At 36.4% G+C, this 24,388-nt stretch overlaps 6 protein-coding genes and 1 long non-coding RNA gene across 11 annotated transcripts; 3 read left to right on the top strand and 4 right to left on the bottom strand.

The window, feature by feature from the left end:
* Nucleotides 1-227: 227 nt before the first annotated feature.
* LOC103840336 (probable sulfate transporter 3.4) lies at nt 228-7,583 on the top strand. The gene is made up of 13 exons (XM_009116836.3): nt 228-3,942; nt 4,503-4,551; nt 4,640-4,847; nt 5,242-5,413; nt 5,500-5,565; nt 5,659-5,772; nt 5,857-5,973; nt 6,063-6,189; nt 6,283-6,569; nt 6,655-6,845; nt 6,922-7,007; nt 7,096-7,172; nt 7,254-7,583. Exons 1-13 carry the CDS (start codon nt 3,604-3,606, stop codon nt 7,401-7,403), a joined length of 1,983 nt encoding a protein of 660 aa, XP_009115084.1. The 5' UTR covers nt 228-3,603; the 3' UTR covers nt 7,404-7,583.
* LOC117125952 lies at nt 7,547-11,329 on the bottom strand. The gene is made up of 2 exons (XR_004448413.1): nt 8,910-11,329; nt 7,547-8,531 (listed from the first exon to the last, which is right to left on the bottom strand). It is a non-coding gene; the product is annotated as an uncharacterized LOC117125952 (long non-coding RNA).
* Nucleotides 11,330-11,474: 145 nt separating this feature from the next.
* LOC103840332 (F-box/kelch-repeat protein At3g16740-like) lies at nt 11,475-23,717 on the top strand. Of its 2 annotated transcripts, XM_033272924.1 has the most exons (3): nt 11,484-13,283; nt 14,518-14,522; nt 23,707-23,717. In XM_033272924.1, the coding sequence occupies exon 1, from the start codon at nt 12,066-12,068 to the stop codon at nt 13,185-13,187; it is 1,122 nt and encodes a 373-aa protein (XP_033128815.1). In that variant the 5' UTR covers nt 11,484-12,065; the 3' UTR covers nt 13,188-13,283; nt 14,518-14,522; nt 23,707-23,717. The 2 variants fall into 2 exon arrangements, with proteins under 2 accessions (XP_009115079.1, XP_033128815.1); XM_009116831.3 differs by lacking the exons at nt 14,518-14,522; nt 23,707-23,717 and having other exon boundaries at nt 11,475-12,566; nt 12,672-13,397.
* On the bottom strand, nt 13,084-22,040 carry LOC103840322 (MD-2-related lipid-recognition protein ROSY1-like). 2 transcript variants are annotated; one of them, XM_033272959.1, is made up of 4 exons: nt 21,574-22,040; nt 21,369-21,467; nt 21,066-21,262; nt 13,084-14,409 (listed from the first exon to the last, which is right to left on the bottom strand). In XM_033272959.1, exons 1-4 carry the CDS (start codon nt 21,683-21,685, stop codon nt 14,335-14,337), a joined length of 483 nt encoding a protein of 160 aa, XP_033128850.1. In that variant the 5' UTR covers nt 21,686-22,040; the 3' UTR covers nt 13,084-14,334. The 2 variants fall into 2 exon arrangements, with proteins under 2 accessions (XP_033128850.1, XP_009115070.1); XM_009116822.2 differs by lacking the exon at nt 13,084-14,409 and adding an exon at nt 20,670-20,970.
* LOC103841362 lies at nt 14,967-18,316 on the bottom strand. 2 transcript variants are annotated; one of them, XM_033272950.1, is made up of 4 exons: nt 18,092-18,316; nt 17,515-17,709; nt 17,292-17,429; nt 14,967-17,206 (listed from the first exon to the last, which is right to left on the bottom strand). In XM_033272950.1, the coding sequence occupies exons 2-4, from the start codon at nt 17,707-17,709 to the stop codon at nt 16,964-16,966; spliced, it is 576 nt and encodes a 191-aa protein (XP_033128841.1). In that variant the 5' UTR covers nt 18,092-18,316; the 3' UTR covers nt 14,967-16,963. The 2 variants fall into 2 exon arrangements, with proteins under 2 accessions (XP_033128841.1, XP_033128844.1); XM_033272953.1 differs by lacking the exon at nt 18,092-18,316 and having other exon boundaries at nt 14,967-16,974; nt 17,054-17,206; nt 17,515-17,768.
* LOC103840310 (G-type lectin S-receptor-like serine/threonine-protein kinase CES101) lies at nt 18,615-20,783 on the top strand. Of its 2 annotated transcripts, XM_018655286.2 has the most exons (7): nt 18,615-18,736; nt 18,966-19,022; nt 19,101-19,330; nt 19,400-19,610; nt 19,776-20,013; nt 20,101-20,254; nt 20,336-20,783. In XM_018655286.2, exons 3-7 carry the CDS (start codon nt 19,133-19,135, stop codon nt 20,648-20,650), a joined length of 1,116 nt encoding a protein of 371 aa, XP_018510802.1. In that variant the 5' UTR covers nt 18,615-18,736; nt 18,966-19,022; nt 19,101-19,132; the 3' UTR covers nt 20,651-20,783. The 2 variants fall into 2 exon arrangements, with proteins under 2 accessions (XP_018510802.1, XP_018510803.1); XM_018655287.2 differs by lacking the exon at nt 18,615-18,736 and having other exon boundaries at nt 18,782-19,022.
* Nucleotides 22,285-23,534, bottom strand: LOC103840299 (pyridoxal 5'-phosphate synthase-like subunit PDX1.2; the record flags this gene model as incomplete). Its single annotated transcript, XM_009116799.3, has 1 exon — nt 22,285-23,534. A coding segment is annotated over one exon (1,059 nt), but the record flags the coding sequence as incomplete, so codon positions are not given.
* Nucleotides 23,718-24,388: the final 671 nt, after the last annotated feature.

Genomic DNA, 24,388 nt, shown 5'->3' with positions numbered 1-24,388 from the left:
GATATTTTTAGTTAGCATTCGGTTATCTCGGATCGGGTTCGGATATTTAGATTTTGAAAGAAAAAAAATTAAAATTAAAATTTCATTTTTCAAGTTTCTTGTATTTAAAAATATAACTTTCACTTAACTGCTTTTTGATTTTTAATAGATTGAATGATTGATAGATTTGGACATAATATTTGAAAACTAAAAAAAACATTAATTTGGTTATTGTTTTTAAATTTTGGATGTAACGTTTGTTAATTCTTGAAACAAAAACTTGACATGCATTTTAAGTGAGTAGCAAATCATTTTTTTCGTAATTATATGTGTATTATATAAATTTAAAGTATGTGTAGTATCAATATAAATATTTTAAATAAATGAGAGATATAAACTAGAAATATAAGGTTAGTATTACATATGTTCGGTTATCTTCGAATATCCATTCGGATTCGGATATTATCCGTTCGGATTCAGATCTCCAATCTCTCCTAATATAATACTTGTTCCGGTATTTTACTACTGTGGTTCGAATTTTGGTTCGGATTTTTCGGATCGGATTCGGATACGGATTCAGATATCGGGTAAAATACCCATCCTTACTACTACATTTCATCTTGTGGCTACGCGGATATGGACATACCATACAGTCCATTTGAATATCCAGAGTAAGAGTCTATCTGTGAGCTGAACAATATTTTTACGGATTAGTCTGGGCCTCTCCATTGACCTGAAATACTCCCAAAATTTTAAAAAAACTTATATCCACAAAAATAGTATTATTTATTTATAGCGGTAAAAAGTTCTGTAAATATGCCCGATTTCAAGCCCGTTTCCACATTATGAATTAGGTTTGTTATTTCACACTAAAAAGATAAATTTTCTCAAAGATTATATATATATTTTTTATAAATTTTATTGGCTATCCGGTGGCCTCGATGAAAACCTATTTAATGGTATAAAGTGGTCTAATTAGAAAATATACCATGCCACTTAATCCAAATTTGAATATCCTTTCAAATAATGTCAGAGAATGGACCAAGCATCTGTTACAAGTTACTATGCTAATCAAATAGCAATAATTTAATTCTCAGCAAAAAATCGGATTTAAATTCAGTTTGAATACACGTAGAATCTTAAGTGATTAATACTAAATTACCATCGCTTGATTTTATCTCAAAGATTAGCTCAGTACAAGTTGTATTTTCTTGTATTAAAGATATACTATTATTCAAGTATTATTGGGTTTGTTTGATAACTCCAAGTTGCAGAAGTAGTACGAGGTTTATATATTGCTTTATTTGTTACTAATTTGAAAACGATAAAAACTTATCACAAAACAATATTTTCATTTTCTATATCGTTAATCTTTTTAACTATTTTACTATGTTACTCCTTTCCCTTTCGTGTCCGATGAATCCTTGTTAAACAGCCTAGTTTAATATCAGCTAAAAAAATTATTCACGTTTTAACTTCGTCCAAATTGCTCCGAAAAAGTCATTTGATTATTTGAGATTTTCTTGCATAGGCGACGGATACACTGAAATGACCCCGCGCATTAAGAAGACAAAATATGAACGGAAGTTACCAAACAAAGTTATTAAAACCTAATTCCTCATAAGATTTTTTAATAGAATGACTGATATACGAAAACATTGAGATCAATGTTGAGTAGAAAGTAATATAGGTAAAAAGGGCACCCCAGCCATTATTTTATCGGGTCAAATTTTCAGACTATTATTTTTAAAATGAAATTTCGATACATTCTCGAAACATTAGCAAACAAACAAAAAAAATCAACAACTAATGTGTTACCAAACAGAGAAAGAGAGATGTGAAAGGTAAACCATCTTTGACCAAAAAAAAAAAGAATGGTAAACCATCTATGATTAAAAGTTATAAGAAATCAGGGGTTCTATACTAATCTATTTGTGTCACCAGTTTTTACCTTTTTTGTTTCTCCTAGACGTCAGATTAGTAAACGGGGAGCATTACCAGGAAAACCCTTGTCATTAAGAAGTAAATTAATGTTCTCCATTGTTAATGCTTTGTTCAATGGTTGCTTAAGTATCATGATCGTTAGAGAGGTATAGGTAGTGACTAATTCAAGAATTGCTTAACACCAAAACATTTGATATTTAATGGTAAATACAAGGATCGCATAGATATTTGTGGGGATATGTAATATTATGGCAACCATTAATCTTTAGATAATTGATTTTATTAATGAAGATAAGAATGAATTAGGTGCGTTTTATAAAAATAATTAGTATCGAACACATATACTTTAACTGGCATAAATGTAATTTGAATCAACTTGGAATCTTTGTAACCATTTGTAACGTTTGATATTATTAACCACCAAAAAAGTTTTTATTTCCTTTGAAACTTTAATTGGAGCCATTAAAAGTGGATGCCCCACCAGTCTCCCCAAATTCAACTGTCCTCGTCACCCAAAATAAATCAACGTTCAGAATTGATCCACTTCAACACTGTGTTAAGTCCATTTTTTAACTTGAAACTGAACTTTGTAAAGACACTCGATACATTTTTTTTCTTTTCCAAATATTTTTTTTAAACAGAGTTTTCTTTATATAATGGAGAAAATATGTTGCACAGCAAAAAATGAAGAAAATATGTTGCACAGCAAAAAATGGAGAAAATATAAAATAATAATAACCCTTTAGAAATTCTATTTTTCTTTTCTTTCTTCTATCATAAAATGCTGAAAACGAGGAGTATGCATGTACTAAACATAAGCTGACCAAAATACGCATACATTTACTGCCATAGATTACTGTGTTATTTGACATGCATGCATACACTTGCCAAAAACTTTTTTTTAAGAAGTTGACATCATACACACATACACTACCAGAAAATGACTATGTTGAAAAATGAAAAGATAAATGATAAATTTGGAAATATCTATTTTAAAATGTGATATACAAGGAAAGTTTTGATATAAGACAAGAATATCAGATTATTACTATCACAGTTCTAAAAATAGTAGTAGTAAATATATATTAATCATATGTACTATCAAATAATACGCCTCAAAATATGAAAGAAAAAAATTCCAATGAATTTTTTTACAAATGGTGAACTTAATTATTTTGAGTCACAAGTGTAGAAGATTCGTTTATTTATTTCTGTCATTGATCTCTCTTGATAAGCTTCTGGTAAACCAAAAAACCCATCTATATCAAATGTTATATGATTTACATTATCTATAAAAATCTAATATCTCATTGATTCCTCTGTTCTTCAGTCTTCATCATATTCTCTTTTGTTCATATGCCACGTTCTACAGAAACTATGATTTCTTACAAGATTTTATTTCACTTTATGTATGGAAATAACGCATTTTTTTGTCAACTGGAAATAACGCATTTACCCCTAGAAACTCAAAACACTAAAGAGGAACCGCTTTTTACTTCTTATTACCCATAATACCAACTACACTTTCAGGGCGGAGTGTCTATAAATACAGAGCACAATCCCACCATCTTTCCTCACAAAAAAAATCCTACAACACAAGCCAAAACACATTAACCACAAGAAAATTAAGTTCTGCATCTCTTATCTTTTCAAGAACTCTTCATAACTTCTCGTACACCAATGGGTCATGGTACGAACAGAGTAGAAGACATGGCATCTCCTAACAACGGAACCACCGCACCTGCAACGGCAAACGCAAGAGAAACGATCGTGGAGATACATAGCGTTTGTCTTCCGCCGAAGAAAACAGCGTTTCAGAAACTGAAGAAGCGTTTTGGTGATGTTTTCTTCCCTGATGATCCGTTAGAGAGGTTTAGGAACCAGACATGGAGAAACAGAGTGATTCTTTGTCTTCAAAGCTTGTTTCCTATATTCACATGGGGCTCTCAGTATGATCTCAAGCTTCTTAGGTCTGATGTTGTCTCCGGTCTCACCATTGCTAGTCTTGCCATTCCTCAGGTAACACAACTTTGAAATCTTTTTTTTTTCTTTAGTTTGGAAGATGATTTTTTTTAATATCTGGTTTTGATGTGGTTATATTTATTTTATTTTAGAAATTGATTTACCATTCTTCAACTTTATATTTATAGAAAATTATGGAAATATTTTATCTTGTTAAGAAAACAATTTCGAAATTATTTTACAATTTCTTCTAATATGTTATCATTTTCTTTTTCAGTCTTGACTTAAAAAAGAAGAATTCGTTTTAATTATTTATATGTTGATAGGGTAATAAAAGGCGTAAATAAAGAGGTTTTGTATTAAATCGTTGAGTAGTGTGGAGATAACTGGTTTGAACTTGGAGAGTTTAAAGCAAAAGAAAAATACTCTTTTCTGTTTGTCTTTGTTTTTTTTTGTTTTGGACTATTTAATGTCATTCAATGTTTCAAAAAAATTTAAATTAAAAATTATTTTATCTTGTTAATTTCATAGTGGGTCGCTTAGAGTTATCAAAAAGGTTCTTTAAATCAATGTTTTATAACAGTTTTTGTGTGATAATTGTGAAATTTAAATTGCAGGGAATCAGCTATGCCAAGCTAGCAAACTTACCACCCATAGTTGGTCTTTGTAAGTATCAGTCATCATCACCTAATTGGACTATCAGTATAATTAACTAAACCTGACTCTAATTAGTAAATTTGGTGGTTGCATGCAGATTCAAGCTTTGTGCCACCACTTATATACTCAGTTCTCGGGAGTTCAAAGCATCTTGCAGTTGGTCCTGTCTCAATAGCATCACTTGTGATGGGCTCAATGCTAAGTGAAAGTGTTTCCCCAACACAAGACTCAATACTATATCTTAAGCTGGCTTTCACATCAACTTTCTTTGCTGGTCTCTTCCAAGCCTCCCTTGGCCTTCTTAGGTATTAACATTCTGTTAATCGAAAACGCAACTATCTTTGGAATATATGAGATCCTCATGTGAAAGAATATGTAGTTTTAGCCTCTTATTACAGTTTAATATTCTTAGTGTAGAATATATTCAGAGTGTTACTTGAGCCTCTTTTGTTGAACTATCACTGAAAACGAAAGGGACATTAGTCATGATGAATAGAGACATCAATAACAACAATATGTAAAAGGACCAAGATTCTATATAATATAATTTGATGGTGATAAGTGACATGTACTAAAGTCTACCTCCCAAGATGCTTCCTTCTACTAATGGTGTTACACTGTTTATTTTTTTTAACGGTCAGCAAATTAAGATAAATATTATATTTTCCTATTATTTAATAATATTTGTAATTTTTTCAGGCTGGGATTTGTGATTGACTTTTTGTCAAAGCCAACTTTGATAGGCTTCACTGCTGGTGCTGCAGTGATTGTGTCACTTCAACAGCTTAAGGGTCTTCTTGGAATTGTTCATTTCACTGGCAAAATGCAATTTATTCCTGTCATGTCCTCTGTTTTCAGCCATAGATCCGAAGTAAGTCAAACAATACTTTCCTCTTCATAAAATTTTAAGTCAACCATAGATCCTTATATAATAGTGTTTACTTACTACAATTTCAGTGGTCATGGGAAACTATTCTGATGGGTCTTGGCTTCTTGGCCATTCTCTTAACCACAAGACACATTGTAAGTACTTGGCTACTTGCATATACTTCAGGAATTTGCCAATAGCAATTATACCATGATCGCATATTTAACTTTTTTTATGTGAACATATAGAGCATGAGGAAGCCAAAACTCTTCTGGATATCAGCTGCATCCCCTTTGGCATCAGTTGTTATCTCAACTCTTCTTGTATTCCTCATCAGAAACAAGACTCATGCCATCTCTTTTGTAAACCTTTTTCACTAGACTTGTGTTACTACGTAGTCTGAGATTGAGAAAACTAAGACTGAAGAGATGAAATCTTTAATGCAGATTGGACATCTACCAAAGGGTTTGAATCCACCTTCATCAAACATGTTGTACTTTAGCGGCACTCATCTTGCTCTTGCCATCAAGACTGGTATCATCACAGGGATTCTCTCTCTTACTGTAAGCTTTCCAAAATCTTTAGCTCCTTTGTAAACTGTAGAGTTAAGTGATAAAGTTCTAAACTGTTGGACTTGATTGATTTTTTTCAGGAAGGGATTGCTGTAGGGAGAACCTTTGCATCTCTAAAGAACTATCAAGTTAATGGGAACAAAGAGATGATGGCTATAGGTTTTATGAACATGGCTGGTTCTTGCACCTCGTGCTATGTTACAACAGGTTAAAAACTAACTTGAAACCAATCTCATTCACCTTGAAGCTCATGGAACAATGTTTTTGACAACTGCTATTTATTTATTTATTTTTCGTCAGGTTCTTTCTCTAGATCCGCTGTAAACTACAATGCTGGAGCGAAAACAGCGGTTTCCAACATTGTGATGGCCTCGGCAGTTCTTGTGACTCTTTTGTTTCTGATGCCACTCTTCTACTACACACCTAACTTGATCCTAGCTGCTATCATCTTAACCGCGGTGATAGGCCTCATTGACTATCAAGCAGCTTACAAGCTATGGAAAGTTGATAAATTCGATTTCTTCACTTGCATGTGTTCTTTCTTTGGTGTTCTCCTCGTCTCTGTACCTCTTGGCCTAGCAATAGCAGTGAGTACACAACTATATTTTCTTCTTGGTTTTCTACTAATTCTGAAGTTGTGTGTTATCTAAGTTTGATACCTTTTTGTTGCAGGTTGGAGTTTCAGTTCTCAAGATCTTGTTGCATGTTACAAGGCCAAACACTTTAGAATTTGGAAACATCCAAGGGACTCAGATATATCAGAGTGTGAAAAGATACAGAGAAGCCTCAAGAATCCCTGGTTTCTTGATTCTTGCTGTTGAATCTCCAATATACTTTGCCAATAGCACTTATCTACAAGAAAGGTCAGTCATATAACTAAATAACTTCTTGATATGGTTCTGTGTTTGTTCTTAAGGAAGTGAGTTTATGGTTCTGTAGGATCTTGAGATGGACCAGGGAAGAGGAAGCTCGGATAAAAGAAAACAATGGGAGTACTTTAAAATGCATCATCCTTGACATGACAGGTAACTTATGTTCTCATCTGAGCTATGTTCATGAGCTTTTAGACTCATCTTCTCTACTTATGTCTTTTTGTTTTTGTAATTGTTTCAGCTGTGTCTTCCATAGACACAAACGGGATTGAAGCGTTGTTTGAACTTAGGAGGAGGCTGGAGAAGCAATCACTTCAGGTTAGACCTCTAACTCTAAACAAAGATCACACTTACGAGAGTAAAACACACTAAATTGATGTTTGCACTTGTTCAAAATAGCTTGTGCTGGTGAATCCCGTGGGGAGTGTTATGGAAAAGCTACACAAGTCCAAGATCATTGAGTCACTGGGGCTGAGTGGACTTTATCTAACAGTTGGTGAAGCTGTTGCTGATCTCTCATCAACTTGGAAAGCACATGGCCAGCCATGAAATAAATCATTCTCTTATGAATTTGAGAGACTTTGAACTTGTACTAGAGAACTTGTCAGGATGGTTGTTTCTGAAGACAAGGCAGCCTCTTCAGAAACAATTTTTGGTGCTATTAACTGTATAATAATAAATGTAACTTCATCTTTAACATATCTATATAAAAATCATAATTTAAGACTATGAATATTCTGATACAAAGAACTGATCTTCTATCATCATTGATGAAACATTGGAGCCACTTGCCTCTAGTCAAAATTTACACAGATTTAAATAATAACTGGAGCAAGAACTGGTGATTATAACCTTTGTCTCCTCAAGAATTAGTACTGCTCTTTCTCCTCCTGACAACTTTCTTTGCAGTAACCTTATCATCACTCTTTTCTTCATCTTCTGTACTATTCACAGCTTTTACACTCTTCGATTGGCTCCTCATGCGCAGTATCTCTCCCTTTGCAGATCCCAAGTCCTCCTCCAGCTTCTTCACTTTCTTTTCTATCACTCCCCTCTCTTTTCTCAGACTCATCAAGAAGCTATATGCGCCTTCCATGTTTTCCTTGGCTTCTTTTGATGCTTTATTTGCCTCTTCCAGTGTTCTTTGTAGCACTTCTTTCTCGTCCTCCAAACTGGAAACATGAGTATTCATCTTCTCAAGCTCTTTTGTCAATGTCGATGTGTTTTTGTTCATCTCATCTAATGACTTAACTGCTTCTTCGACCTCAAGCTCGTCTCTAGCTTTCTTTAAAAGATCTTTCTCCACTGCAAGTTCTTTAGCCAAAACCTCACTGTTTCGTCTTTCTTCAGCTAGCTTCTCTTCATATCTTTCCTTAGCTTCATCAAACTCTCCCCGAATCACAGAAACCTCTGGTTCAAACTTTGAACACTAAGCTCTCGACTCACCAAGCAGCTTTTCCAGGTCAGAGACACTATCTCTCGACACCTGTACTGTTGTTCTCTTCGTTCCTTCAAGTTCATCTTTCAAGTTTAGTACACTAGTGAGTACTATATCCAGCATCCTCTTCGAGTCTTCTGTTCTTCTCAGTAAGTTCAGCAACTTTGTCTTTACTCTCATTTACATTCTTTAGCACATGATCAAGCTTTTCCTTCATCTGCTGAATCTCCTCCTCTTTCCTGCTAATGACCTCAGCATTAGCAGCTGCTTGGGTTTCAGAAGTTAATTTCAAAGCACTGTAGTCTTTTGATACATCATCAAGCTTTTGGGTGTAACTCTTTTCCTCACCCTCTAAAGTGCTTATTCTGGTGTTTAACTCAGAAAGGTATCCGTAGCTTAAATAAGAAAGGTATCAAATCTAGCAAGGACATATTCACAACCTCAGAAAGTTAAAGAAACAAAACAAAAAGAGAAGGTCTAAGTAAGTGATAACGATTTGAAACCTCTCCATGGGATCGAACAAATGACTTACTTCTGATAAAACACTAACCAACAAGAACATTCTGCCACAACTGTTAAGCAAAAAGAGTGTAAAAAAATGTAGCAGAGAAGCTTACAGAGACGATGGTTTCCTCAGCAGGCTTTGGTATCTTCCCGAGCCAGCGCATAGAGTGCACCAAGAACACCAGCACTAAATATCCCAAGACAATTCAAGAGAGACCTTTGTGTTGTCTAGTGACTTGTGCAGACCACATCCTTGGATTTCTCAAGTAATCTAAATTCACAGTTCTCAAAAAAAAAACACGAAAGGAATTCCGGAATCGAACATTTTTCTTTCGGACAGTGGCAGTTTCTGTAATTTTTTTCGAATTGTTCGGTCTTTGCTTAGATACTAACCAATGAAAGGTAGCCACGTATTGTTTATCCTCTCATTCTTTTTAAGAAAACTCGTTATGCTCGCTCACGTGCGTTTCTTCAACTCCGACTGCGACTCTATCGATTTATTCGCCATGGTGTACATACATATCTGCTCCGTTGGAATGTTTGAGGAGGCTGCAAGATGATGAGAGAGATGAAAGAGAAAGGCTTTGTGTATGATGCATTCATCAATACTTGAATCTCTTTGGCAATGTGGATCATGTACAGCAACACAAGATCTTTGTAACTTGGCAGTGACTTAGCAGCACGTGACTACACGTAATCATCGCCTTTTCTTGTGGCATTAGCCACTAATGAGTCACATGATTAGCTATGATTTGTTGCTTGCATTCGCAAAATGATGTTAAAAATATATAAACACTTGAAAACCAAAATTGATTACCATGAAGAAACTCAAACATAGTTTACACTGAAAACTTTAGAAGAAGAAACAAATCGAGCTGAAAAAGACTTAGAAGAAACATCAGGATCTTCGTGATATGCGATGGTTCCATCATTCTCAAAGTTTTGCGAATAAGTGAAAGGATCATATCGAAAACAATGATCAAGAACCTGATCTTTCTTTTTGTGCTTCATCCCCATCATTATCTTTCTCCACATCAATCTCCATCTTGAGATCTTCTTCAACCTGAAGACATTTTCAGAAAGATCTTTGATCCGTTCATAGCCAAAAGTCTTCGAACACATTTGATGTTCCTTGTTGATCCCTGAACCGCATAGCTCCATTAGAGAATATGAGAATAAAACTTGAAGAACAGAGTGGAGATTTGGAAACACAGATGTTTTTTTTGGGGGTTGTGTTTGATTCCGAGGATCTAATCTCATCTTAAGGAAGTGATGAATGATTTGGTTATTACTTTTATTATATATAAAAAATATAATTGCTGTTACTACAACTTGCTAATCCTGCAGTGTGAAGCATATTATATTTTACTAATCGTACAACATAATATAAATTATTTATTTTACAAATTACTAGTATAGTATAAATTATTTCTCTTACAAAGTACTAATATTAAGTGATAATCATTACCTGTTTGCTGTGTTAAAAAAATCATTAGATAATTTGCATCTAATGGCTAACCATGGTATTAATTATTAGTAGGCAGATGTGTAAGATGGCATATAGAATATTGATGTTTTCCTTAATGATTATGTAGATTGAATATTAGAATGGACGACTTATAAATTTGGCTAAAAGTAGTGTATCTCATTGATTATTTCTCTTATCTGAAATCAACTCAATCAAAGAGAAATTTAAAAGAAATTAAAAGAAACCACAATGAAAAAGTAATAATTAATTAAAATTAAGAATTTAAAATAGCTCAAATACAAGCATTAAAAATAATTATAGGTGAATATCAAGAAAACTCTGAAAAATTGTAAAGAAATGAATGATATAAAGTGAAAATATAAAGTTATTGTATCCAATCAAATATTAAATAAATTATAAATCACATGAAGAGAAACAATACTACAAAATAAGTCAAATGAAAACATTTAAACCAAATATACATTACTCATATTTCAAATTATATGTGAAGAAATTGGTCAACCACATAAGACAATGAAAATGTATTTATGTTAAACAAAAAAAAAACACAATGATAATATGTATTTATGTTAAACAAAAAAAAAACACAATGATAATATATTATAATAATTAAAATGAGACAATCTGAAAATAACTTTTTGATAGAGTATTTAAAACAAACTACATCCATATAAAAACAATTGTTAAGTTAATCACTCGATAGCATTATCTTCCGCAGATTTTCACTATTAGAACAACTAGACTTGGTAGCATTATCTTCCCCAGAGGCTTCTGACTTCTCGGTATCTTCACCCGAAGAATCTTCTTGTGGTAAAATTTATGTGAAGTTAATCAAATTTATTAATTTAAATAATACCCTTAAACAAATTTATGTATAAATTAAAATGAATTTTATTTTAATAAGATTAAATTTATATTTTATATAAATATTAAATAAATTATCAAAAAAAAATATATAATTTTTAAAAGCATATTAAAAAATAAGATAATTAATATACATATATATATTGTGTTGATATCTGAAAATAATATTTTTGTTATAAATTATAAAACTAAGATATAAAATCATTTATAATTAAATATTAGTCAAGCAAAAATATTTATATAAAAATATTTTCTAAATTATTTCTAAGATATGACTGTTTTAAAAAATTTAACACAATAATAAGTATATATTTTGATTAAAATATTTGACATATATAAATACTTTGATGTCTCATTTAACTATTTGAAAACATAAATAATAACTTATTATATTGGTTTTAGATTAATAAAAAACTAATAAGTATTCATAACAATATTATGTCCGCATGTGCGGGCAAAACACCTAGTAATTTTGTATTACTGTATTATTTAGGTTTTGTAGTTTTGATGATGACAACCGGGATATAGGGTTGATTTTTTAATCGTAATAAATGGGTTTATTTGTTTATTTAAGTTTAGCTGGAACTATGAAATGAAAGTAACCCCAAATAAAATTTAACCAGATTAATATTAAATGTCGGTTCAATTAGATAGCAAAAGAAAAACGAACTAAACGATAACTGAACCGAAAGTTGGTTGATTCCAGTAGAAAACCGAGAGTCTGGGGTTCGGTTGACCCGAAAATCCGGAACACATAACAACAGTCGTGTCTGAACTGAAAACTCAGAATCTGAGCAGGCCTTGGGCTAGAGGTGTCAACTAGGCCATATCTTATTCATGTTTAGGCCTTTTAGTCGGAATAAATAGAGAGATGGAGTCGGGAGAGAAGGAAGGATAGAGGGAAACAGTAGCGGCGATGATGATATCGGATCTCCCAATGGATATGGTGGAGGAGGTGCTCTGTAAGCTTCCGATGACATCTCTGAGAAGAGCTCGATTCACCTGCAGAAGATGGAACAACACTTTATCAAAAGATTGGAGCTTTACAAGAAAGTACAATGGTGAAGCAGCAAAGAGGAAGGAGTCTCAGGTGGTGATGGTACTCGAATACAAGGTTTACTTGATGAGCGTCAACCTCCACAATCCATCTCCATCTATCGAGCCTATAGGTAAACTCGACGACGCTGGAGTCGACATAATTAATGTCTTTCACTGCCAAGGTTTGTTGTTATGCGTCACCAAAGACAGAACGAGGCTTGTTGTTTGGAACCCTTTTAGTGGACAAACAAGGTGGGTCCAATCCAGAGATTCTTACGACATCCGTGACAGGTATGCTCTGGGATACGAGAAGAAGAACAACTACTCGCTCAAAGTCTTGAGATTTGTGGATGACTACGACCGCAACTTAAAGCGCCGAGTATATAAGTTTGAAATCTTTAATTTAAACTCTAGTTCTTGGAAGGTTGTTGATTTCAATCCAGACTGGATTATACAGTTTTTTTACCGCGGCTTGTCTTTCAAGGGCAATACTTACTGGTTTGCCGAAAACAAGGTTGCACCAGGCAAAATAGGAAGAGTATTTTTACTCTGTTTCAACTTTACAACAGAGAGTTTTGGACCGCGTCTGCGTCTGCCTTTTCGCGGTCACTATGGAGATACATTGACTCTATCTAGCGTTAGAGAAGAGCAGCTTGCTGTCTTGTTTCAAGAATGTGCACCTCCATACACCTTGAAGGTTTGGATTAGTAGCAAGGTTTGTCCCAATGCAGTGTCGTGGAACAAGGTGTTCTTATCGGTTGATATGAGACCACTAATCGGTTTTCAGTTTCATTGTTTCGCTGGAAGTTTCTTTGTTGATGAGAAGAACAATGCCGTTGTGGTTATTGATAAGACTAGAGGTCTTCCTTTCACTATTCGTAATATGGCTTATGTTCTTGGTGAAAATGGATACTTCAAATCAGTCGATCTTGGTGATTTTGCACCCATGAAGTGCTGGCCACTTGTGTGCTCTTATGTTCCAAGCTTGGTGAAATTCTAGCAATCTGCGCCACCAGGCAACCTGAAGGAACACACCATCTTAAATCTTATCAACTTGTTGTCGTCCTCTTTTGTTTCACACTTGGGTTATTTAAATGTGGTTTTAGTATAAAGTTGGATTCCTGGTAACTGCGTCGCTTTTGTTCTTGTTTGGTACTCTTCTTTTAAACCCAATAGAATTTTTAGGAGAAAAAAAAACATTATTAAACTTCTTGACAACTTCTTTTAGATCAATGCAATCCTTATGATTATACATTTGTTAAGATGAAAAGACAAATCTTTAAAAGAATTATAATTGCAGAAGAGGCTTACCTATTTTATTTAATGGTGAAGATCACAAAGAAATAGGCAAACATGAATCAAATAATGTAGACGAACTTAGTCATTTGATTGTACAAATAGCATTTTTGTGCATCTCTTTTTGATGTTGTTTCGATGGCATATAACTCATGGACATAGCTCAGATGAGAACATAAGTTACCTGTCATGTCAAGAATGATGCATCTTTAAGTACTGCCATTGTATTCTTTTATCCGACCTTCATCTTCCCTGGTCCATCTCAAGATCCTACAGAACCATAAACTCTTCTAATTTCTACTGCTTTTACATTATGATTGTTTCACATTATTGTTTTTTTAACGCGGTTCCAGGACTGATCACCCACCTCGTTATTTTGTTTCTAACCACTTTTATCAAAGTATGATTGTTTCACATTATTATCTCCCCTGTGTAGCATGATAATATTATAGAGATAAATTGCAGCCTTTGACTGCATGCCACAGCTCCGCCCGCAAATGTTACCAAATAATCCGAAAGAGACTTGCTAGAATCAACATCTCCAGACATGTCAGAATCAGTGTAACTGACAAGCAAAGGCTTCTTACCTCCAAATGTAATCTTCAAATCAGAAATCTCTCGGAGATATCTCAAAATCCACTTCACAGCATTCCAATGTTCTCTTCCCAGATTGGAGAGAAACCTGCTGACAACTCCAAATGCGTAGGCTAAATCCGGTCTTGTACAAACCATGGCATACATCAAACTACCCACTGCAGAAGTATATGAAACCTTCGCCATATCTTCCTTCTCCGCATATGTTTCCGGACTTTGTTGACTACTCAGTCTTAAGTGTGGAACAAGAGGAATACTCAACACTTTAGACTTGTCCACGTGAAACTGCTCTCCTTAATTCTGTCCATGTTCTTGCCCACATAGTATCCTTTCTAAAGGTTGCAACAAACAACAAAAAGGGTCTCGTTAGATCATCGGATATAGTAAATCTAGTTTGTTAACTAATAGTGTAAATACAAGAGAATGTTTACTCCTATGAGTTGTAGTAAGTCTTGTGGAATGAAGTGAGTCCTACATTTACTACTGCATCATTAAAGGGAGTAATGTTTTAAAGTGGTTACAAGTGACCCCGTGCCGAATGTCTGCATCATTAGGTATTTCTTGGCCTGTGTTCACACCAAGATTGTTTTATCAAGAAAAGCAAATTTGAAACTATTTATCAAGTTAAATATACTTTTTTTTCAGTTTCAAAAAAAAAATATACTTTTTTTTATTTAAACAAAACAAGGGAATCGAGTACTTGTAAAACCGGTTATGGTAAAGTTTGCGTTAGGCCATCTGCATTAGTGAACCCCCATATGGGGTTCATAAGATTTTTTTAATAATTTAATGGTGGGACCCGGAATAGTGATGAACCTCTATAAACCTCTATATATTTTGCATCCGCATTAGTGAACCCGAAGAAGAGGTTCTTATAAATTAAATAATATTTTTTTTTTAAGTTTGCATATTGAGAATTCATTAATAAGATATATTTATAAAAAGTTCTAAAAACAATTTTATTCAATACAATGATAATTCATAACACACATTTTTTTTTTTGAAAACATTTTATTGAAAACATTGAAAATTCAAGAACATACAAATATTATTCATCGACATTACCAAACTTTTGCCATACATTTTCAACTAAATCAGCTTTCAAACGATCATGTATCTGTGAATCCCGAACTTCATTGCGAATGCCACGCATATTACCGATATTCATACTTGTTGTCCTTTGCACCTGGGAACTCCTGCTCGACTCCCCTGACTCAAACTCAGATGTATCAATTTGAGCGTATCCGCTTCGTTCGTTCTCTACTATCATATTGTGCAAAATGACACAAGTTCTCATAATCTTTCCTATCTTAACCTTGTCCCAAAGTAGAGCAGGGTTTTTAACTATTGCAAACCTTGATTGCAATACTCCAAAAGCCCGTTCAACATCTTTTCTGGTGGATTCTTGACGGTGAGCAAATAGCTCTGCTTTAGGACCTTGAGGAAGCGAGATGGATTGGATAAATGTTGCCCAATTCGGATAAATTCCGTCAGTAAGGTAGTACGCCATACGATAAGTGTGGTTGTTGACCTTGAAATTAACTTTAGGTGCTCGACCCTCTAAAATGTCACTGAAAACAGGAGAGCGATCAAGAACATTGATATCGTTGAGAGTACCTGGTAAGCCGAAAAATGCGTGCCATATCCACAGATCCTGAGATGCCACAGCTTCTAAGACAATTGTCGGCTTTCCTGAACCACGTGTGTATTGTCCTCTCCAAGCCGTAGGACAGTTTTTCCACTCCCAATGCATACAATCGATGCTGCCTATCATCCCTGGAAAACCGCGTACCTCTCCAATATCGAGTAAATGTTGAAGATCATCGGGTGTGGGTCTTCTCAGATACTCTTCTCCAAACAATTCCATTATCCCATCAGTGAAATTTTCCAAACATAAACGTGCAGTACTTTCTCCAAGTCGGAGATATTCGTCATACGTATCTCCCGATTGACCATATGCCAGCATACGTATAGCCGCCGTACACTTTTGGAGTGCAGATAGCCCGTACCTTCCGTGCCCATTTCTTCTTTGCTGAAAGTATGGAACTTCAGAGCTTAGGCTTACACACCTGCTCATTCACCCGTCCCCACCTCTGCTTACACTGGCCCCACTCTCTCTCAGCAAAGCCACTTAACTTAGCGCTTGCGTTGAAATACTCCTCTATCCTCTTCCAAAACGACCCCGCCTTCTGCTGATTACTAACTATTGGATCCTTGCTCGTGTTCAACCAAGCACTGATGAGCACAATATCTTCTTGTGCTGTCCACCTTTTCCTTTCCACTGGTTTAGGAACATCAGACTGCTGGCTACTAAACCTAGGCATCTCAGCAGACGCTAAGTCAATTGTTTGACTGCTCTGTGGAGATAATAGGTTTACAAACCCGTGGGAGTTGTGGGGAAAAGGATCCATTTTGGTTTTTGTTTGTTGGTGTTTTTATGTTTGTGTGGGTTTTCCTATCTTTTTAAACTAGTTTTTTAATCACATAGTTAATTACACAACAACATTCACACAGAGCATTCATTACACATCAAATCAGTTTATTGAAAGGAAGATAAGTTAATGAGTTCGACCATTCATCACAGCGACCAACCAACACCAACACAGAATTAAAGGAATTAAGTTCTAGTTCTAGTTCTAGTTCTAGTTCTAGTACTAGTTCTAGTTATAGTTATAGGTCTAGTTATAATTCTAATTAAACCGAGCCAATTATGTTCTAGTTCTAGTTCACAGTACTTTACCAAACTAGTTCTAGTTCACTTAAGTATAGTATTGACTTTCAAAAACATGAAGTGAGCATTAGTGTACCTTTGGGTTTCAATGGAAACACAGCTTCTCCAGGGTTTCCACATCGGATGTGAGGTTATCAACCTGGCCAGTGAGGAATTCAACCTGTCCCTGCACATTCAAACGCCAATAAGAGAGTGTTAGTGAGTAGCTTTACAAGTATTAAACTACCTAATTTTGATTCACTTACCTCCAGTGAAGCAATCTTTTTATTGAGATCCGGCACCACCTTTACCATCTCCTCAGCCTCCTGTAACCGCTTACTCAGACATTCCAACTTCTCCATGTCAGTGACCTGAACATGGAGGTTATCAACATGAACCGTCAGGATTTTAACCTGTGACTGCGCATGTTAACAGAAACTATAGCGTGAGAAATAAAATAATTGCGGAGAAAATACTTAAAAGGGAAAAGTATAGTTCACTAACCTCCAGTCTGTCAATCTGATAATTGAGCTCAGGCACCCCGTTGATCACCTGCTCAGCTTCCTCCACCCGCTTAGACAGCCGTTGGATCTCCTCCTGGACCCCAACCACCCATGCCTGACGATAATGGAACCCATCAGCCTTGTGAACACCAAAAAAAACACAAGTTAGAATCGGTTTTTGCAGATTAATTATTACAAATTAGCCAATTGAAGACAAACTTTACCTCGTAGTTTGTGCAAGTGAAGAACCGCTTGCCAGGAAGAGTGTCGTACTCCTCCTTCTTCCGGACCTCGTCTATTATTCTCCCACCACACGGACACCTTGTCGGAATCCCATATTCCGAATCGGCAACGTATCCTAGCATGTTGATGTAGTCCTTTTGGCTCTTTCTGTCTCTTCTCTCAGCTGCGGGATCCATCTAAAACAGATAAACAAATAGGTTAGAACATTGTTGACGAAACAAAAAGCTGAAACGAACCCTAAATCAAACCCTCATCACACTTTACAAACATAAATCGAAACCTCACTACTCAATTTACATCTCTAGCTAGAAACCCCCAAATCGATTTTCAAACCCCAGTGAAACGATCCCTAATTAGCTTTCGATCTCAAACCCCCAATCAAACGAACCCTTAATCAAACCCTCATCACGCTTTACAAACGAAATTCGAAACCCCACTACTCGATTTACAACTCTAGCTAGAAACCCCCAAATCGATTTTCAAACCCCAGTGAAACGAACCCTAATTCGGTTTCGATCCCAAAATCCCCCGATGAAACGAACCCTAATGGATGCTCACCTTAGCTCGTGGAGGAAATGGTTGATTAGATGGAGAAATACGTCGAGGAAATGGAGAAATGGAATGGCGTCACCGTCGCTCGCGCAATCGCCTTTGAGAGAAACAAACCCTAGGAAAGAGAACAAATGAATTTGGTTTGCACAGACCCCGTGTCTCGACTTCGTCAACACAAAAACGCGCTTCCAATCATCTCTTGCCACGTCACTTGAACCCGTATCATACGGGCTCACTCTGGCGAACCGGTTCACCAATTTTACTCCATTTATTTAAATAAAAATGGTAAATGACCCTATGAAACCGAGCCCATAAACCGCTTTAAAACCCTTGATGGGCATGCCCTTAGTGCCACTCGTAAATGGGTATGGAGAGACCTCCACAGCGTTGACTTTAATGGGAGGCTGCTGAGAATCTGTAACAACAACAAAAAAGTTACAATAATTATTTTCGCTCAACTTCAACCAATCAACGTTACTGCCTTCTTTATCAGGACATGCAACAAATTAATGGATATTTACTCTGGCAGATTCGGAAGTCGCTGACAGATAGGCGGCGAAAGCAACTGGTAAGACAAAGAGTGACACAAGGAGGTGAAAATGAAGCAAAGGCTGCAGGGCGTGAGATATAGCCATGGATATATTTCTGCTGGTTATATTTTTGATATTTCAGATTTTTTAAAAAGTTTTGGGTTCGGGTTTTCGGGTATAATTGTAGGTTTAGTTGGCTAGTTGTTGTGGTATCAATGTTCCTAATGATATCTGTGGTTTGGTTTATCATCTATCTTGTTTTCAGGAAATATAAAATAAAATGTGGGAATATTAGAATCACCTTGTTCTTTACTAACATCAGTTTTGTTTCTTTTTTTTGTTTGATCCAGTAATTGTCTTATTTCGCCGAATGTTCAACTTTTTATAGAGAAAAGTCATTCCACAAAGTAATGTTTTTAGCTGATTAACTTTAGTATAAGCATGTTTGCTCTTGTGAAAACTAAGAGTCTTGTTGTTTTGTTTAGTCACTGGTTACATACGGAGTAGGCTTCAAACAATGAGGGTTGGTTCAACAATAAACCAAGAAATGCTACTACGTGAATTGGGAATTGATAAGAGAGGCCGGCACAGGAGAAGTGCAAGGAAGAATGATAATGAGCTTCAGATTTGTAGCTTTGAAAGTGTAGCCTTGGCAACAGATTACTTCTCCGATGCAAACAAGCTCGGTGAAGGAGGTTTTGGTCCTGTATATAAGGTGCTATAACATGTTCTTCAGATCCTAATAACAACTCATGATTTTGATGCTTTGGCTACTTTTTTGAAGGGGAGGTTAATACATTGGGAAGAAGTGGCTATCAAGAGACTATCTATAGCCTCAGGGCAAGGATTAGTGGAGTTCAAGAACGAAGCTATGCTTATTGCAAAACTCCAGCACACAAATCTTGTGAAGTTGATAGGTTGCTGCGTCGAGAAGGATGAGAAGATGTTGATTTATGAGTACATGCCCAACAAGAGCCTTGACTACTTCCTCTTTGGTGAGTTTTCTTTATAAAATCTACGAGTCCGTAAAAACATTTCTGACTACATGTTGATTCTTGAAATGGTTTAAATTTCTGTGCATGTTTTCCTTCAATATTCTTGCTTTCTTCGTGCTTGATTCGCGTTTGTTCACAACACTACATGTTTTCGACTTTATGTAGACCCTTTGAGGAAAAATGTTCTAGATTGGACGCTGCGGTTCAGGATCATGGAAGGGATCATCCAAGGGCTGTTGTACCTTCACAAATACTCAAGATTGAAAGTGATACACAGAGACATCAAAGCCAGCAACATTTTGCTGGACGAGGATATGAATCTCAAAATATCTGATTTTGGTATGGCTAGGATATTTGGAGCACAAGAATCAAGAGCCAACACCAGACGAGTTGCTGGCACATTGTAAGTAAAAGAGTGACTAGATACAAGGAGAAGATTCTCTGTTCATATATAACTTGAATTTCTAGTTGTTAATATATACATGTATAGTGGCTATATGTCTCCAGAGTACTTCAGAGAAGGACTATTCTCAGCTAAGTCAGATGTGTTCAGCTTTGGGGTTCTGATGCTTGAAATCATTTGTGGAAGGAAGAACAATAGCTTTCACCATGACTCAGAAGGGCCTCTGAATCTCATAGTTCATGTAATAGCTAAACTCGCTCTTCTTGTTTCATTGTTAGCATCTTTGGACCTTGTCGAAACTCAGTTTTTTTTTTTGTTTCAGGCGTGGAATCTGTTTAAAGAAAACAGAATTGGCGAGGTGATAGATCAGTCTTTGGGAGATTCTGCACTTGACAACCCTCAAGTGTTGAGATGCGTTCAAGTTGCTCTCTTGTGTGTACAAGAAAGCGCAGAGGATAGACCAAACATGTTAGATGTTTTGTCCATGATATACGGCAATAATGCTCTTTCTTTACCCAAAGAGCCCGCTTTCTATGATGGTCCTCGGAGAAGCTCGCCGGAGATGGAGCTTGAGCTACCGGAGCCAGGAAATGGATCGGATAATAGGGTTACCATCACGGTGATGGAAGCAAGGTGAGCTGGTGGTGGAATACAAATAAAAATGATCGCATTTGAGTCTCTTGTTAAGACTGATCATACAGTATTTAATCACTTGTTGAGCCCCAAATTAAAACAGAGTTAAGGGTGTGGTTTATATTAACCCTTGTTTATTAATGTTGGCAAAAAGACAATGCAGACAGTACGTTAAGGTTCCAATACAAATAGTAACGAGAGAGAAATAAAACTTGAAACACAGAGACGTACGCCTTAATTAGTAGTTCATTTGAGCATGATGCACATCATGGGCTCATATGAATTATTCATTTCGAGTCTCCGGACAAGAACATAGTATCCATTCTAAAGGTTGAAACAAACAACAAAAAGGGTCTCGTTAGATCATCAGATATAGTAAATCTAGTTTGTTAATTAATAGTGTAAAAGAGAATGCTTACTCCTATGAGGTGTAGTAAGTCTTGTGGAATGAATATGTTTGAGAAAGTGAGCACAATGGAGCCAGGTGCAACAGGACATGACGTTATATCGCAGAGGGAGGAGTAACGTTTTAAAGTGGTTACAAGTGACCGCGTGCCGAGTGTCCCATCAGAAGTGAGTCCTACACTTACTTCTGCATCATTAGGTATTTCTTGGCCTGTGTTCACACCAAGATTGTTTATCAAGAAAAGCAAAATTGAAACTATTTATCAAGTTATATATATATACTTTTTTTCTTTAAACAAAACAAGGGAATCGATTACTTGTAAAACCGGTTATGGTAAAGTTTGCGTTAGTGCCACTCGTAAATGGGTATGGAGAGACCTCCACAGCGTTGACTTTAATGGGAGGCTGCTTAGAATCTGTAAAAACAACAAAAAAAGTTACAATGATTATTTTCGTTTAACTTCAACCAATCAACGTTACTGCCTTCTTTATCAGTACATGCAACAAATTAATGGATATTACTCTGGCAGATTCGGAAGTCGCTGACAGAGGCGGCGAAAATAGTTGGTAAGACAAAGAGTGACACAAGGAGGTGAAAAGGAAGCAACGGCTGCAGGGCGTGAGATATCGCCATGGATATGATATGAACTCCTCGATGGCTATCTCGTCGATCTAGAGAGAGAAATATATTTACAGAATGAGTTCTTATGCTTACATACTATTTAATACTTAGTGTGGAGAATAAAATTGTGATAAACTAATTAGTACATCCATAAACGTTATACGCGAGAATTTTTAAAATATTGGGTTGACAAAGCTAATTGACAAGCAACATTAAATTATCAACCCAAATATAATAGAACAACAAAACCAAATTATATGAACGCCTAAGTTACTATGATTACTTTTTCCTTTCAACTTCAACCAAACCAAAGTAACTGTCTTCTTTATCAAGGTGAAGCTTACTCACAGTTATTTAATTTTCTGGCTTTTTTGTGTGTGTAAATTTAGCAAGAAAGAGTTGAACTCAAATTAGTCGTCATCACTTCTCAGATTTTGTTCCAGAGTGTAGCACGACATGGAGTTACTGCATAAGAACAAGGACGAAGACAAGGTAAAGATTCGTTCTTCTTACTAGCCCTAGCTTTGATCCATTGAACAATGAAGTGATTGCTGCGTATCATCTTGTTCTTCTGTGTTGATGCAAACAAGAACAAGGCATCACAAAAGCGATTTAATAATAGAGTCTGTTTATAATTTGGGTAATAACAATTAACATCATGTTTCAAAAGCTTGGATTAAACAAAACAAAACATCATTTTGCACCAGAATTAACACAAACACAAACGATATATCAAGACAAAACAGAAAACATTACAACTTTTTTCAAACTCCAACACGTTCCCAACCTTTTAACCTTTTCATCAAACACTTCCTTGAATCCTATCACCACTCACACTCAAGCTCTCCATCGCACTCTCCAACCCAGAACTCATCTCAGCCAACACATGAGGATCATTATAATGCTGAACAGCCTGAACAATACTCCTCACTCTCTTAAACGGATCCGCCCCCTCAAAAACCTCCGAACCCACAAAAACCCCATCACACCCCAGCTGCATCATCAACGCCGCATCAGCAGGAGTCGTGACCCCACCAGACGCGAACTGCACAACAGGAACCCTCCCCATCTGCTTGGTCTGCGCCACGAGATCGTACGGCGCAGACAACTTCTTCGCAAACGCGAAAACCTCATCGTCATCCATATTATTCAAAACCCTAACGTCACCCATCACTCTCCTAACGTTCCTCACAGTCTCCGCAACGTTCCCTGTTCTTGTAACATCTCCTTGGATCCGAATCATCGCGGCTCCTTCCCTGATCCTCCTCAAGGCCTCGCCGGTGTCGCGGCACCCGCATATGAACGGAGATCGGAAGTTATGCTTGTTGATGAAGTTACCTTCGTCTGCAACCGAGATGATCTCGCTCTCGTCGATGTAGTCAACGGCGAGATGCTCCAGGATCTGAGCTTCCACGAAATGGCCGACGCGCGCGCGTGCCATCGCGGGGACGGAGACGGCGCGTTTCACTTCTTTGACGAGGGCCGGATCCGGCATGCGCTGCACGCCGGATCGGGGCGGATCCGAGATGAGGACGGCGCATGCGCCGGCGGACTCGGCGATCTTGGCTTGGTTTACGGAGGAGACCTCGACGACGGCGCCGCCGCGGAGGACCTGAGCTAAGCCGACTTTGACGGAGAAGGAGTGGTTTTTCTTGGCGGCGTCGGTGATGGCTGCGCCGCTGTAGAGAGTCACGGCGCCTTGGTCGTGATCAGCCATTGTTTGATTGTAAGTATGAGGAGAATGAAGAAGAAGTGTTGACAGTGAGGAGAGATATAGAGGAAGGAGAAGAAGAGTGTGGTTTTGTCTGGAAGGTTCCGACACTGTCGAAGGTTTAGGTCGGGAGGGAGAAGAGTCCGAGTGTTAGTTTCGAAACGAAGTCGTATTGACGAAGAGAGAAGCTTAGTGGGCCTCCATGAAAGGATGACCCAAGTAGACGACTTTTTTTTTTTGTCGTAGTCCTTTTATTTAGAGCCGTTGGATATGAAGAAAACACGTGGCGTTATCTTGTGTGTATTTACGCTTTCGTCCAAAGATATTTTATGACGTGGGACCCGAGTCAGAGAACAAAGCACGAAGATTACAAAATGAAGGGAGCGCGAGTTCAGTCCAACAACAACTGTCTTACTTAGTGGGCCACCACGTGTTTCTAAATTGTCACGATCTAGACGGCGTCGTTTAGTACTACTCCTCACGTGTTTGAAAGTTGTTGTTTCCTTTTTATTTAATTTTTTACTGTTTTCATTCAAATCAATAATGATCAAGAACGTGAATTTACCTAAATTCCTTCAATCTTACTCTCTCTCTCTGCTACCCAACTACCATATAAAGTGTTTTTATTTTTTTTCTAAAGTTTTGTACATTTTTTAAAGTGTACATTCCAACATTTAGATGAAAGAAAATTCAAGATGAGAAGATAAAAAGTAAAACAAAAAAATGTTATATATTTTAATCGTCAATAATGTAACTCTAAAACATAAGAAGGAAGAATAAAAAAATCAAAAAATACGTACATAGGTTAATTTCATATAATCAAACTTTGATAAACCGATTATCAATCATCTTAGCTGAATTTTATGAAAATAACCAGATTCAATGTTAACTATTTCATTCCAAACCACTTGGTTTATTGTGCATGGATACACATTTATCATGCGGCATATGTTGTAGATCAGCTTGGTGAAATGAGATAAAGTTATTTAAATTGCATTTGTATT

The sequence above is a fragment of the Brassica rapa genome, chromosome A01, assembly GCF_000309985.2.
Source record: "Brassica rapa cultivar Chiifu-401-42 chromosome A01, CAAS_Brap_v3.01, whole genome shotgun sequence".
NCBI classification, from domain to species: domain Eukaryota; kingdom Viridiplantae; phylum Streptophyta; class Magnoliopsida; order Brassicales; family Brassicaceae; genus Brassica; species Brassica rapa.
The sequence above is the reverse complement of the archived record's forward strand: the minus strand, read 5'-3'. Positions and strand labels throughout refer to the sequence as shown.